This window comes from Leucopleurus acutus, assembly GCF_964270905.1.
Source record: "Leucopleurus acutus genome assembly, chromosome: 15".
NCBI classification, from domain to species: domain Eukaryota; kingdom Metazoa; phylum Chordata; class Mammalia; order Artiodactyla; family Delphinidae; genus Leucopleurus; species Leucopleurus acutus.
The window spans coordinates 38140695-38157419 of NC_139157.1; the positions used below are offsets into that span (position 1 = coordinate 38140695).

A 16725-nucleotide genomic window follows, 5' to 3' on the forward strand; every position below is an offset into this window, starting at 1 on the left:
AATACTAAACTGTGTTCACATATCTAAAGATGCATTTTGAAACATTTTTAAAAGAGGATTTGAGTTAGTATCTGAAGTTATTTAAAGGACACATACTCTGTCCTTTGTGTACTCTTTGAAGAACAGCAATGCAGGAAACTGACAATTCTCAAGGAGTTTATTAAGGGGTGTATGTTCAAATCATATAGAATAAGTATCATAAAAAGTATCCACACATTCCTGTAGCTCTGCAAGAGCATATAATTTAGAATATACATTGAATTATTAAATCCAGTTTGTCCAGTGACTAAATTTATCGCCATAGAAAGCTCTGTATCTTACATATTGTGCTGCTTTTCAATAAGAGTGATGTAAAACTTAACATCCGTACTTCATAGAAATAGAGCATTTACATGGAGGTGGAATGTAAACCTGATATTCTTTAAAGAAAGGTACTTGTAAGCATAAAAGGGTGGAGTTTTAAGAGGTCAGCTGAGGGCTGTATTGTCACAGGTCTCTGGCCCTTGTTGAATCTTTCCTTCCCTAAATCCACTCCTGGTTCCAAGTTGCTACAGTCCTGAGCTTCCCCACGCAGAATGTGGGATCTACTCTGTATAGACTATTCCTATAAATGTTTTTTAGGGGTGTTGCAAAATAAAATTTGTCCTTATTCTGAGAGTTTTAATAATTTTATTTGAGGGCTAAAATTAAGGAATTGTTTCCATAAGATTTGCATTAAAGAAATTAAAAATATTGTTACTGAGTAAGCTATTTGGACAGTGAAACTGATAATTTTCCCCACTATAAGGTACAAACAAGATATGAAATTTGCAATCTATACTCTTTTTGTTTAAGATTCTACATACAGGTGAAATTATATGGCATTTGTCTTTGCAATTCACTCTTGTATATTATCTTTGAATCACTTTTTCCCCTGAATTCACAAGTAATATTTGGAAACATTTATTTATATGAGGGAAAAGGTGTATTTTTTGAAAATTATTTTAAAAAGGAAAAGAAGGAAGGAAAGAAGAAAGGAAGAGATTTTTTTTGTAGTAGTCCACAAAAATTTTAATTTAACTAATTTTCTTTTATTTTAAAGTAATACTGATATTTAAAGCATATGAGTGATTAAATCTTTGGAGCCCAAAAACCTTTCTTCAATTTTAAAGATGATTATATTGCCTTGAATCAATTAAAAATATTAATTATCATCTCTAACAAAGCTGTATGTTATTTATGCAATAATTTGGGTAGAAAAATATAGTAAATAAAGAGAAAATATTTTGAGTAGACTATTTTATTGTGATAGAAGACAGGAAAATTAATCTTCTGATTCACTTATATGCTTATTTAAAATTATTATCAAGATCCTAAAATACTTTGCATTTTAGATTGCCTTTTAAGAAAGAAAATAATCACACAAAGAAGAAAATAATCACATGAAACCAGATTAAACGTACCAAGCATATTTTTATTTTTTGTCCATAAATACAGTATGTAAAAATTCATTCCAGTTATATATGGGAGTACCAAAATACTTATCTAGCAACTAGGAATATGAGTACACTTTTGGATGTTCATTTTTAGTATCTTAGTTATTTGGGGGCCGTATTTTATTGATGAAGACACATCACTAAAGTATTTCCAAATAATATGTCTGGGTCACATATACTATATTTTATTCCTATCAGTAATCAGTATTGAAGATAGCATTATATTACCTTTCCATTTTCAATCTACTGTTTTCATTTTCATATCAAGAGCTATTTATCTATTAAAAGACATTCAGATATCACTTAGAGTTAAATAAAAGCACAAATGTGATTTTATCAGCTAAACAAATGCATTTGCTAAATTAACGCTCTCTATTGAGATCTACCATCAATTAGATAAATGTATTATTAGGTAAATAATGAAAATGTTACCTCAAATAGCTGATCAGACACATAAATATGTCATTTTAAAAAATTTAAGCTATGATTTAACAGCATTTGTTTATAAAAAAACCTAATTGCATTATAGTTTTAACTCAAACATGATAAAGACATAGTGCTTTCTAAATAATCTACTTGTGAGGTGACTTTGATTTTGAGACTCTTGTATTGATGATTTAGTAAAATTGTTGAGTTGGTTCTCCTTTAGGCAAGGGATTATTTATTTGCTTAGCTTAAGTTAGACCTAAAGAATTTGACATTCTTTTCCTATAGATTTCTAATAGTTCTTCTTAAATAAATTGCTTCTATAGGTCTTTTATTCACTGGACACAGATTTTTACATGCAGCAATACACTTACTGGCAATTATTTTATTATATAGTATACATGCATATACATTCATATATGGTTATTTTTAACATTGTATATATAAACACTATTTCTACTAACGCATCAGGAATAAGATTCATATATTTGTACGTGCCTACTGTAAACTTAAACACACTCTAATATATTACCTAATCTGGTTTCTATGGACCATTCTTAATCTATTTAAAGTAGGGTAAGAAGAGTCAGCACGATCAAGCATTGCTCTCTGATTTTCTGATGGTCTCTGGCAAATTTGTGGGGAAGGAAAAAAATCAAACCTCCCCACTGCTATGCTCATTCTTTCTTTTCTTCCTTCTTATTTTTTTTAACAACTGTTTGTGGCAAGCAGAGAAATTGTAGCTAATGTGAATCTGCCATAGAGCACCAGACCACATATGCCCCATTCTCATTAGAGGTTTTTTAAAATTTATTTTCTGTTAACATTCTATACCCTGAATGCATTTTCTCTCAGCTGCTACTCCACAGGGAATACCAATAAGGCAGCAGCTGAATGACATCCATCACTGGTCCCTGAGGATCAGGAAGGGGAGAGATGGACAGCATGTGGTATTCCTAGAAAGATGTTCATTAGGGGAAAAAAGTAATAAGAAGTGGTGACGAGATATGAAATTACCTTATGTGAATTATTGTCACATAACAATGAAAGAATGATAGAACAGTTCAGATTTTCTTTAGGAAAAAAATGTCCTGTTTGAATATTTGAGTTGGATTTAAAGAAGCATTTCTTTAAAATGAATTTTCCAAAATCAGGAAGACTTGGTTTTGCTTTATCCTTAGACAGATGAAGCAGACACACTGGGGACTGCCCAACACATACCTGCCTAGAGTTCTTACACATTGTTAAGGTCAACACACAAGACAGGTGGAAATGGACATCCTAATTTAAAATATTTAAAAATTCTTAACTTTGGGAATTCCCTGGTGGTCCAGTGGTTAGGACTCCATGCTTCTACTGCAAGAGGCACGGGTACTATCCCTGGTGGGGGAATTAAGATCCTGCATGCCTGTGGTGCAGCCAAAAAAGAAAATTCTTAACTTTAAATTTTGTAAAAATACTCTCTATCTTCCTATTGATATGTTGGTGCCATTAGAATGCAACTTCACAGCATTATTTAAATATAAAAGAAACCTCCTATGTGGTGTAACTCAATTTTCTAGATTAAAAATATTAACCTTCTTTGAGTTCTTAAGAGATTTTCTTTTTTAAATTGGAAACTTGTAGGACTACTGGTGCATTAATTAAACAAATGACTTTGGATCCAGAAAATATTGGTATAAGAAATATAAGCATTTTACTTTGGTAATAATTTGGTAATAGCATCATTACACTCTTAGCATTCAGTTAAAGAAGAATCTCTGAAGCATGAAGATTTTAATTAATTCAATAAACTATTCTACATGTTATGTATATAAACATTCTCTCACAGCTTGGGGCAGAAGACAATATTTCATTTTGGGGGATAGTACAAACCCTTCAAATTTCAAGAAGTCCCTGCATTCTAAACTTCTAAGGTACATACTTTCTCCGTTGCTGTTGCTGAGGGCTATGATACCACTAGAAACGTTGTGAGAAAAGAAATTTTGAGCAATTTTAGATCAATGATTCTGAAAGTGTGGTCTAATCTGATTCTTCTGGGGAGTCGGTCAAAAATGCATATTCCTAGGGTCCAGACCCATCGAATTGTAAGGTTTTTTTTTGCATGACTAGGCCAAAAAATCTGCATTTTAACAAATTCCTCATCTTTTTGATATTTAAATTGCCCTTTGAGAACTACTTCTAGAGTTGTAGGAAGGGCACATCTAAAATGATCAGTCACATTAACTACTGAAACAAAGGAGAAAGCCTGCTGATTTTAGGAAGTCCTCCTTGCCCAACCTCAAGTTTGCCATTTAAGGGAAATACAGTTTTTCATCTTAGAGTCAAATGGCTCATTCTACAATTTTGCTAAGGAAAAGGTTTATGCCCAGAAAAGAGAAAATACTCTCTACCTTCATCTTCTCTCCTGTATCATAGGATTCCCAGGTCCTGGGATCAGAAACCCCTGTTATAACTGCCAGTACAATGAGGAGCAAATAAATTCTTGGGCTGATCCGAGAGCTAACTCCCTCCCACTCCCCACCTCACACGTGGGGAAGTGAGACCCAATTCAACAATCAAAATCCATGCAAAGTTTTGAAACTTCATGAGTTTTGGCCTACTCATTAGGTACTAATGAAAAGAATTATATTTTTACACCTTCTGCAATAAGTACATTTTTTTCAAAGGTGGAGTCTCATAATAAAATGGATTACTCTAAAAATACTGTAAATACTCTAAAAACAATGAGGTTTACAAAAATCCTTGTGTATTTATATAATAACAGGTTTCGTTATTTCATAGGTTTGATATACATAATTTAAAGCACTTAAGGGTATGTCATGTTGTATAAATTCAATAAACTCTCTTGATCCTAAAGCTGCCTTTGGATTTATTGAATTAATAAGATGCCTATTTAGAAACATTTAACTGTAAATCATTTTGAACAAGATTCATTTAATAATCTGCAAGCTTTAAAGAAGATACGGTAAAGCTTATAGAATGATTCATCAACTGAAATTTGGATTGGAATGACCTCGGCAGAATCTAAAGTTATATGAAAATTTAAAGTTCAGTACAATGTCTTTAGTTTAGAAGGAAATGAAAAAACAAACTCCTGAAATAATTTTTGACAAAGTCTGCCTCAAAAGCTCAAATCCTATGCTGTTTCTCTTTTTTTTTTTTTTTTTTTTTTACTTTTTCCATGGACCATATACTAATCAAGATCATAAGATGATCTTCTAATAAAGATTACCCAATCAATTACCTTAAGAATCATGTTATTTAGTGCTGTAAGTCTGTTCTTCTGGATTTCCTCTTCTAATTGAAGAGAATCTCCACGTAGAAGACCCCTGACAGGTTGCAAAGGGGTTAGCCCTCCTGCTTGCCTTTTCAAGAAACATTCTGTGGCTTCATTTAGACAATGAGGTGAAGGGTTGGGAGTGAATATTTGGTAAAACATTCCAAGTTGGAAACAATTTCCTCTTGTGAAACTTCTGTTTCATTACTGGAAGTATATATACAGACAATGAGAAAAATTGCTTAAATATGATGACTAATAATAAATTTGATGAAAAAGGTTTTGATTTTTAAAAACACTATAATATTACTCTGAACTAGTCTGTTTCAATTTTTAAGGTTATTCTTTTTGTATGGAATAAATGGAAACTTAAATTTATTATTTTTCCCATGTGTTCATATATGTGCAAATTATTCCTTCACAGAAAATATTGTCGTAATTAAAACAGAATTATGCTACTTTGTTTGTTTTGTTAAGCCATCTTTCCCTAGGAAAAAGGAAAGGTGTCAATGACATTTTTTTCACTGCTTTTTTTTCTTTCTACTTTTGTCAGATCAGTATGCATTCTGTCGATACATGATTGACATATTTGCCCATGGGGATTTAAAACCAGGTATTCAAACAGTCCTTTTATTTGTCTCTTTTAATAGTCTGTTTCTAAGGTTGTCTGTTTTTTATGTACTAAACTGTTATGCTCATTTTTAAAAAACGTTGCATAATGCATGTGCAGATCTAGAATAAAACCAATGAAAACCAGAAGTAATAACTGGCATTAGGGCCTTTAATATTACTTGCTATGACTGCATGGCCTGTTGCAAATAAAGTCGGTTGAAAGCAAAACGTGCTAATATCTTTATATACAAAAAATGCTAATATCTTTAATAATATCTTAGAGTGAAGAGGTGAATCATCTTATTTTATTCTTGGTAAACATAGAATAAAAGACATGTGACAATGAAAGCATTCTTCTTTTTTTGGTAGTGAACACAATTCATATTAAAATCCATCATATTTCAAATATTTAATCTTTTTTGATTTTCTCACTTGCATATGATCTTGGGTTAACCACTCCAGAGAACTACTATTGATGGAGATGGTCAACCCTGGAGTTAATAGTCAACACAGTGGGGAAGTATTTTTACTTAAAGGAATTTATCTGTCATCTCTCCTGTCTTTAAATGGTGCCTAGAGTGTCACAGGGGATTCTTTACTAACATCTTAATTAAGAATTAATTTGATTGCTTGTACTCTGCCTTTTTCAGATTTAAAAACTGATAGTCTGTGTTCATGTTTGGGGAAACATTTCTAGGAAGATGGTATTGTTAAGGTAGGAACTAATTTACATTAGAATAATTGAAGCTGATTGTTTAAAGCAAACTATATTTTGTCCTCTTAACTATTTTTATGGAAATCGTTCTAAAATGTACAATTATAATTCATGCATATAATGGCAAAAGGGCATGTTATATCTAAAATATATATATGACACATCTAGGTCCTGGAAAATTAGAAGATCGTGAGAACTTTGGCTCTCAGGAAAACTTAATTTTAGTAACTCATTCAAGTTAATTTCCTCCTCTTCCTCTACTTCTTTTTTTACTTTCTTATCCTTCTTTTTTAACTTTCTCATTGGGTTAGAAACTGAAATGAGAAAAACACTGAAAAATAAAATTACTCATTTGGTAGAAATGATTAATATTAACGTATGTGTATAGTATCATAATAAAATTAGATGGAAGCATTGAGGAAGGTAGTTTAATATAGTGAAAAGAGAGGGCTTTGGACACAAATACAGATATAATTCTTGACCCCATCCCTTTCTAGCATTGGACCTTCAGCAAATCATTGAACTCCATCTGATCTTCAGCGTTCATACATTGGGATTACAGTAATAAACTTACCAAGTTGTTGATAAAGCATCTAATAGATGCACAACAAAGTGCTATTATAGCTTTATTCTCTAATTCATTTATTTCACCACAGCCCATCTGGGCGAGCATCCCACGTAAAGTGAACGTATCAACATTGACAAGTCCCTATCTCTATATACCATTAACTCAGTTTTAGGTAGCAGGTTGTTGCCCATTTTTTCAGCTGTGATGGTTTAAGAAATTCATACGCTACACATATTTTGCTTTTTTAAGAGACCAAACTTGAAGATATCAATTAACTATTTACTTACACACAAGATGAATCTATGTTCTTGATGACCATGAGTTTTTAAATTCCATCATCTGAAGAAAATAATGTGTTCTTTGTTGCACTTCAATTATTCATAGTAGCTACTAATTGATTATACAATACAGTTTCTAAGAGAATCGCAGGGCACAGATAACCATGCATTATCACAGGCAGTGAGTTATGTTCACAGTTTTGGAGTCACAATGCCATTCGTTTCTTTCTGAAAATTCAACAATGGATTAAGGTCAGAAGGACCAGAAAAAACACCTCTGCATGAGTTAAGGAGAATTTTGCTGTTGTTGGGGAGGAAGGAAACTTTCCTTTACCCTCCTAGGTTCTTCTAGCTGCTATAAGAATTGAATTGACATGAGAGAGCTTAACAGGAGAAAATCAAATTATTTCATAAGCATAGAAACCCTACACGAGACGGTCAGAGACAGAAAGGTACAATGAGGTACACATTGCTATCCTGAACTAAGAAATGAGTTAGGGGCCCGAGGCTCTCAAGGGCAGGAGCGTAATTCACAGGACAATTTTAAAAGGAGCAGATATTGGTCACTTAGGTGTTTGCCCTGCCATACAGATGGGGCCACTTACATAAAGTTCTGGTAATAACTTTTTTTTTCTGGGAAAAATCTCCTATTTAAGTCCTTGTAGGTAGTTAAGGGAGGAGACGTAGTTTCTCTTGAACCTGTAGGATCTCTGTTGCCCTAGCTCAAAATAATCCATGTGCCAAAGTGGCACATCTTGGAGAGGTCTGTTCTGAACCCCCAGGGTTCCCTCCTTTGGAACTTCCCCAAGAAGTTTCACAGTTCAGAATTTGAGTTGATAGGTTGCTCTATCTCATTGAACCACTCTCTTGGTCCCGAGAATAGGTCATCTCAGTGAAACAGTTGTGTCTCATTTCATGAGGCTCCTAAAGTTAGGCCTATTGTGAAAGCAATCAGATATTTAATAAGAGACAAGTATATAGAAACAAAAGAAAAATAATAGTGATTGGAGTAGACTATCGGCCCAGTTTCTGAATGCAAGCAGTTGAGAAAGTTTCTAAGCATCCAACTTGAGACATCTTCAGATGGAGTGGGGGCAGGTAGTGACAATCTGATAGATTTTTTCAGGTTTGCAGTTTGAATACGTCTAGCGATCTTTCTGATTGGCCATAGCAACAGGCATGAAGATTGTCAGTGCATGAGCCGTTATGGTGATTTCTGTGAAGTTTATATCAAGTTGCCCAACTTTAGTTTGCATGACTTTGGGAAAAGGGCAGTTTTAGTTCTCAATGATTCCAAATCAAAAGGGTGGGAGAAAAATTGGAAACCTTAGTTTGGAGAATTGTAGCCAAATATTGGTGAAAACTAGAAGAATTCAGGAGCAGTCAAGTTTACAGGTAGAAAACAAAACTTTAAAAGACAATGGACAGCAAGAGAATCTAATAACCACAAAAGTGTGTCACTGAAACATAATTTTCCTCTCTAAAAATCACCCTCATATCTATCAAATATAGACAAATTAAGACTAATCTGTTTGCAAAATAAGTCTAGTTTCAATAAACTTGGTCTGATTATTTACATAAGTACAGTAAGAATAGTGAGTGGTCATATAGACTCTTTTAAACTGCTTTGTTGGAACTTTTCATGAGAAATCTCTAGATTGAACTTTTAAAGGCCTCTTGAAGCCAGGATAGTCAAGCCAGGAAATTGTCATCAGCCTTCGCCTGAAATCAAATATAGATTTGGGTGAACTCCTCTCTTCTCAAGGTCCCCAAAATATCTTGAGATTCCTGCACTTGCCAGGAAGTGACCTTCCTTACTCACCCGGTGAGGCTGCTGACAACCCTGTAAGTAAAGCACCAGGCTGTTCCCAGGAGCTTTACTGGTTCCCTAAAGCAAATCTTAGCTCCTTCAAGTGGCCTCTCCTATCTGAGTCTATGCATGTATCCCTCAAATATGAGACTCCAATCAAAGCCCTGGTAATATAACCAATGTTTTCAATTTCGTCCTGTTAGAAAGAGAAAAGATTCTTATTGAAGTTATGCAAATAACTATACTGCCATTAAAAAAAAATCCTTAAAATGCTAAGAGTTCCCAAGTTCTGGAGGGATTAGGTAGGGAGAAAAAGATAAATGTTTTAATTCTGTTTATGATTTACCAACTTGCTGTAAGTCATAAGTAGCGAAGTTAAAAAATTCTTTATATCTGGAAGACAAATGATTAAAAAACAGTAACATTTTAGACAAAAAATCATAAAAATTATAATCATATTCGTCAGCTCATTCAGTCTTATGTAATTAATTCATGCTCTGCTTGAGTCTAGTTGTTCCATTAGCTCTGTCAACCTTGCTTGATGATTGAAGGTGATAGGGATGGTGATAATTCCAAGAAGTTTACAAGGTTTTCACTAAGGCTCAAATGATTTGCCCAGTGAAGTGGACAAATCGCTTGATCACCAGAGACTGTGAAAGGTATACCCCAAGTGAGAAACACATTTTCTAACGGTTTCTTTGCCACTGTGAAGGCATCAGCCTTGTACCAAGGGAAGGCTTCAACCCATCCTGAAAACATTATACAATAACAATAATACACTGATAACCCATACTAAGTTGCAGTTGAATGAAGTCCAGCTGCAGATGTTTAAAGGGTTCAGCGTGAGGAGGTCTGAGGCCTCTGACAGGTCAGACATTGCTGGTAGACTGTTTTCACAATTTCATAGAAGTCTCCCAAGGAATGTGTATTTACAATTTGAGTAATATTCAACGCACTATGGTGGGTGAAGGAATACAGAAACCAAAAAATGGGGTTTACCACAGAGCCACAAAGTACCAAGTGGCCATTCTGAGTTTCCCGTAGCCCTAAATGTTTATATAATTTACAGCTATTGTTTACCCATTTTTACTTCTCTGATTCAGGAGCAACTATTAGCATGTACAAGGACATTGGAATGGCAAAATTCTGGCAAAAAGAGGTCTTTTTTTTACATTAACATTCTGTGGATTGGCAAATTTATGAATATATTTCATAATTTCTAAAGACGTTTGCTACTTTATAGTACAATCCTTAGATAAAGCAGAAGACATGTTTACTAAGAAACCCAAACATCTTTAGTTTCTACATTATAAAAAGACAAAAGTAGATAAAACTATGTTGAGTAATTAATGCTCAATATTTTATCTTATTTGGAAATGATCTAGGTATTCAGTGAATTTCCATTATTTAACTTAATTTAGCAAAACTCTAAGGTTTCAAGTCACCAGAGAGATTTGGGAAACTATTTTAAGTAGATGTACCGTAAAACAATCATTGTTTAAAAGTTATCTAAAAATTCTTACTCATTTATATCCATTCAATACTTTTGTTTTTAACAATCATACTTAGATTACTCATGAAAATTTTAGGAAACATTAAAGCAATTAGCCATCATCTTCAGTTGTTTCTGCTGAAGTTGTTTGTCTGGCAAATTTAGTACAGAGGTAATATGACCTTATTTGACTTTTAGTAAACCTCAGTAGAACAAACGTATAATACTGTGCTTAATGCTGATAACTCTAAAGGCATGTCTGTATTAATTAAATGAACAAACTTAAACTAGCTTTTATTTACCAAAAATTATCATAGCTCTCGTGAACCTGAAAAACATTTGGCTTAGTTTCTACTATATCTTTGAGACTATTCTTAAATAGCGCTTGTGTGTTTTTAAGCCAGTTAAATTGAGCTCTTTTATAATTAATTTTGGTAATACCACTCAGAGGCAGAAAAATACCGTGTCTATAATATACATACATAAATATATATAAATAGACATAAAAGAGATACCTTATAGTTTTCATTAAAAGTGTTTTTTGAACCAGAATTTTGGGCAAGGGTGCTTATACAGCAATTTGTATTTTAAAAGCCCCCTTTCCATTTTTTAAAAAATTCAGTATTAAGAATTGGAGATGAGAAACAAAAAAAAAAGAATTGGAGATGGTCTAGATAAGAGTTCCTAGAGAGATTACTAGCCTTTTGAGTTAAATAGCGGAGGTTTTTGGGATCTATGGAAAGGAATGGGTGGAATGTGAACTTCCTCTAGAACGGAATTTCCAGTTTTGCAAAGATTTGTAAGATTGTAGGCTGATCAACCATCCAACTACATCATCCTCAGTTTGCTTCTTTATATCAGGAAGACTTCTGACTATGATTTAAATCAAAAAATTTTTATGCTCTGCTCAGGCAATTTTGTTGGCATGTCCAATTAATATTGCTTGAAGGGTAGATTGTTTTACAAAACTAGGTAGGGGAAACATTCCCCAGTAAGATAAAATGACCATCCCCATAATACAATCAGGTAAAAGAGATGCAATTGTTTTGTATAAAGCCTGTTCAAATATATCAATTCTCCTGTAAAATTTTATCTTAATTCCATTAACTCTTACATTACTAATTATAGCCTCCATTAAGATTTCATGAGTAAGTTTTGGTTTTACAATATTGGGTGGGGGAAATTTTCCCATCCAGGCATAATACTATTCCCATAAAGCATTCAGGTAAAGTTGGCATAATTTCTTTACATAAAGCTTTTTTAAAGATTCAATTTTTTATAATCCTGTCAACTCTTACATTTCTACATTCTTTCAATCTAAATGTAGCCTGAGTCAGAACTTCATCAGTGGGTATTGGTACCAGTTCGTAGGGTTACCATGTCAAGGGGTTCCTGGAAACTTCTATTTTCTATCCCCAGACCATTTTAGTCACTCTTCTGCAAAAGGCTTTGGGCCCCCAATGAGGGGTTAAGCCAAGGAATCCTGGCTCCTCTGTCAATCTTTAACTTAATTAACTGGCCTGTTGCCCCTAGTGATTGCTGATCACAATTCTCATAGTAATCGATGTCTTTCAGCTTTTCAGATTTCTCCAAACTGGGATAAATAGACGAACTTATTTGGATTTCTTTAATGTTGGTGGATGAACAGGGGGCCGCCTTGGCCACCCAGCCTTTGGTAGCGCTATATTAAAACCTTTATGGTAGGGCTTCCCTGGTGGCGCAGTGGTTGAGAGTCCGCCTGCTGATGCAGGGGATACGGTTTCGTGCCCTGGTCCGGGAAGATCCCACATGCCGCGGAGCGGCTAGGCCCGTGAGCCATGGCCGCTGAGGCTGCGCGTCCGGAGCCTGTGCTCCGCAACGGGAGAAGCCGCAACAGTGAGAGAGGCCCATGTACCGCAAAAAAAAAAAAAAAAAACCCTTTATGGTAACCCCATCAATGTCTGTTTTATTCATCCTGATGCTGGATGGCTTTATTAAAGGTTCAGGGTCTTGTTCTACCTGTCCAAAAAGAATTTTGGACAAGGAATGCAATGGAAAACACACAGAGACTGAAGCATAAAGAAAAACAAAGAAGCAGTTTATTAAGAGGCGAAAGTATGAACTCCGAGAAGAATGTGGGTGTCCTCGCAAGTGAGGAGCGCCCCGCGGGTTTTCTGATTTCCCTTTTTATTTCATCTTAACCTTTGAATAGGCATGAGTTTTTTCTATTAGATGCAGAATATTCATTGATGAGAAAGTTGAGGTGGGGCGATGATCACATCCATCCATTCTTGTGCACTGGGCTCCTGAAGCCACCACACGTGCATCCTGAGAGCTATTTTCCCTTAAGGTTTCCCTTACCAGTTGAGCGCCACCCTGGAACGTTGTATAGTGGTCATTTGAAGCCTGGACATTTTTACTGCACATGCTCGGTCTTGCTCTGCGGGTTTTGTGATCAGAGTTCCCTATTCAGATGTCACAAAGCTTAATCAGAATCTAATTTATGTTCTTGGGGCTGATGCCATTCTTCCATGTTTCATGATCTCATTAAGTGCAAGACAATGAAGTGGCTTTGCCTTTTTGCCTAATGCCTATACATAAGTGTCACCGGAGAGTAGGTTCTTGTCTCATCACAGAAAGTATTCAGAAAGGAGACAGGAAAGTCGAGAAAGCAAAGCTAGGATTTATTTAAGCGATAGGATGCTCTCAAAGGAAGAGCAGACAGTATCAGTTGAGTAGCTGTGCTGTTTACAAGATGTATGGCTTCCTGTCATTTGGCCCCTGTCTGCTTTCTCTGTTTATATCTAGCTATCTGCCTTCTCTAACATTACCCCTTCAAGGAGTCTGGACCCTTAAAATCTTTTTTTTTTTTTTTTTTTTTGGCGGTACACGGGCCTCTCACTGTTGTGGCCTCTCCCGTTGCAGAGCACAGGCTCCGGTCACGCAGGCTCAGCGGCCATGGCTCACAGGCCCAGCTGCTCCGCGGCAGGTGGGATCCTCCAGGACCAGGGCACGAACCCGTGTCCCCTGCATTGGCAGGCGGACTCTCAATCACTGCGCCACCAGGGAAGCCCCCTTAAAATCTTTTAAGGGGTAAAGCGTTGGTCCATCTTCTGTAACTGCTTCAACCTGACCATGGGCGCTCTCCCTGCTGCCTGTGGGTGCAGATCTCCTTGCTGTCGGTCAGAGATAGGGGTCTTGGGGATTCTACAGTGGTGGAGATAGAGTGGGGAGTAAAAGGAGGCAGCACCCTTATGCAGTGGATGTTGATAGTCCTCATCTTCAGGTGGGATGGCTTGAAATCCTTGTTGCATCATCATTTGAAGTGGAGTTTTCTGAAGCCATGGGTTTTTTTCCCTTGGCACCTCAGGTTTCGATACAGCAGTGTTAACAGGGAGAAATTGGAGTATATCTGAGTATAGGTATTAGTTATATTAAACATTAGTCCTGAATATTGTCTAATCCCTATGCTGGCTTTCTCTTGTGTATTGTTAACTATTATTGATATTATGCTTTTATTGTGAGTTTTAGTTTTCTTTATTCCAGTCACTAGGTTCTTCCACCAGACAGTGACATTCCCTACATATTGGATATTGGCAGTCTGGTTGGTGTCTGTTACCCAACTGTGATGACTGAAAACTAGAGTTTGATTGTAGTATGTTTCATTCAGCCATCGTAATTCTTGTCCCTGGATGCTAATACCAGTAAAACAGAGGCTAGCTTTGCCTAAAAGCTGAAATATCCTTCCGTCCGATTTGGAGGAGGGTTATCTGTTCCAGAGAGTTTGGCTTCCAGTTGGTTCCTGCCCCAGTCCTTCCTTACCACACTGGGTGGTAAATGAGAACCCAGCGTATTTTGCTGTCAGCCCCATCAGGTCCCTCAAGAGGTGGGGAGCCCTAAAAGAGACGTACGTAGGTCCTCTGGGGAGGTGTGGTCGTGGGGCAGATCCAGCAGTCCGATGAGTTAGTTCCTTTAGCAGTGACATTCATGGTGTCAGGTAGTGGATGTTTGTAAGCTGGAGCTGTGACGATGTGGATAACAAGGAGGACCGTTAGGATAGAGTCATGACTTCCTGAGAAGCAAAAGAGCAGAGAAAAAGAGAGTTTACTGGACAGGGAGGGTATTGACACCTGGAAGGGAAGTTATTAGCCTCTTTTAAGGTGATTTTTACAGGACTGACAAACTTTGTTTTCCCTGGGGTTCCCTGAGCCCAGACCTGTGGATCTATAAGTTGTTTTTTGTTTTTTAATTTGGGGGAAATATTTTGGGCTGGACTGTCCATAAGGCATAATCCAGCCTTTAATAGGCCTTGGTTTTAATTTTTAGGGCAAATAAGACTGAGAGAAAATCCCTTCCCAGTAAATAGGCTGGGGCATTTAGGCATGACAAGAAACTTGTGAGTTCCAAGGGTCCTTCCCCAGGTGCAAGTGAGAGGGGTGGTGAAGTGTTTTAGCCTTGGCCTACCTTCTACCCCAACAGCAAAGCAGGTTTTGGGGGCAAGGGACCCAGTGTGAGAAGTCAGGACAGAGTAAGTGGCTCTCATGTCCACTAGAAACTGGACAAACTGACCTGCCACGTCAGTGGTCACCCGTGGTTCCTCCCGTGCGATGATGACTGTCTTCTCGGGAGCCTTGGGAGGTCCCAGGTCCCGTCAATCAACCACTGCCATGACCAGCATGGGGGAATTTCCTCGCTCCCTTCGGAGCTGGGGGCATTCCCTCTTCCAGTGGCCCATCTTCTTACAGAGTGGGCATGGCATCTTGAGTGGAGGCTGGGAACTGTTTCCCGGGTATTCCTTGCTCCAGTGTTTGAGGCTCCCATAGCTAAAACAGGCTCCCTTTCCTGGCGGAGGTCTTCTGGTACTTTGGGGTGACCAGGAGGTGGTTAGGTCTTGTCATGAGAGCTGCCAAAAGCCTGGCTTGCTGTCCTTCGCTTCTTAAGTCATGCTGTTCCTTCCTTTCCTCCTCAGCCTGGTCTCTATTGTTAAAAGACACTGAAGGCCATATCAATAAGAAGGTTGAGAGGGTTTGCGGCCCCATGGCAAGCTTTTGAAGCTTCTGATGGATGTCAGGGGCTGATTGGCTGGTGAAGTGGGTTGTAAATACAATGTGTCCCTCAAAAGGGTTTGGGTCTACATTCATATACCCTCTGAGGGCGTCTACCAATCGGGTCTGAAATAGGGCTGGATTTTCTTCTTGGCCTGGGGTTATCTCCTTAACCTTACAATAGTTAACAGGTTTAATTATGCATCAATTCATCCCTTCAGTAAGGCAAAGGATTATGTGGTCCCTTCTAGTGATACCAGGCTGACCCGGCTGATAGTTCCAATTGGGTTCCCAGTTGGGATCCATTAGAGGTACTGCTGTCATGCTCACAGGGTGCTGATGAAGTTGGGCAACGTATAATCCATCAGCATGTTTGACCGTGTGCCCAAATACGGGGTCTTTTCCTCAGTGTGGCAGCAGTGGGAAAGGACAATATTTAGGTCCTTCCAGGTAAGATCAAAGGAGAGAGTCAGTCCCTGGAATTCTTTGGTGCACCGGCTGGGGTCCTCCTAGAATCTGCCCAAGTGAGAGAGGCACTGGTTGAGGTCAAAGAAAAAGAGGTGTAGACTCTGGTAATTCCCAGAGGCCTGCCTACTGCTTCCTGAAGGGGGCAAAGCAGCTCTGGCTGCACTTCTGGTACAGAAGGGTCAAGAAGCTTATAGGGCAGGTGAGGGGCTGAAGATGGTAAGAGTGCTGGGGCTTGGGTCGTCTGTCTGGGGCTTGTGTTCCTCCAGGGGTGCCACTAGAGAGGGCATTTGTACAGCCTGAAAGGCTCCTAGCTGGCAAGGTTCCCTAACGTAGGACTTGCATAGCTCCAGGTTCTCTGTTAGGGCCATAAAAGCCTGAACCTAAGGAACTTCTACCCATTTTCCCTGCCTTTTGCAACAATGTCTAACTGTAAGATGGTATTATAGTTGAGGCTTCCATTCTCTGGCCAGGCCTCATCGTCCTCAATGGGGCAAAGCTGTGTTACAAAAGAAAATGTGCTTTTTTTCTTTTAAAGCATCTAGAGGAAACTTGCCCCAGTGACTCAGAATGCACCTGA

At 37.4% G+C, this 16725-nt stretch overlaps 1 protein-coding gene across 1 annotated transcript in view; it reads left to right on the forward strand.

Moving 5' to 3' along the window:
- TRDN (triadin) overlaps positions 1-16725 on the forward strand; it is a gene marked incomplete at both ends in the record, with an annotated part of 325418 nt that overhangs the window by 65769 nt on the left and 242924 nt on the right. Inside the window, one exon of the mRNA XM_082855419.1 lies at positions 5735-5794. Within this exon, the coding sequence (XP_082711545.1) occupies positions 5735-5794 (60 nt within the window). The remainder of the gene's footprint in view (positions 1-5734; positions 5795-16725) is intronic.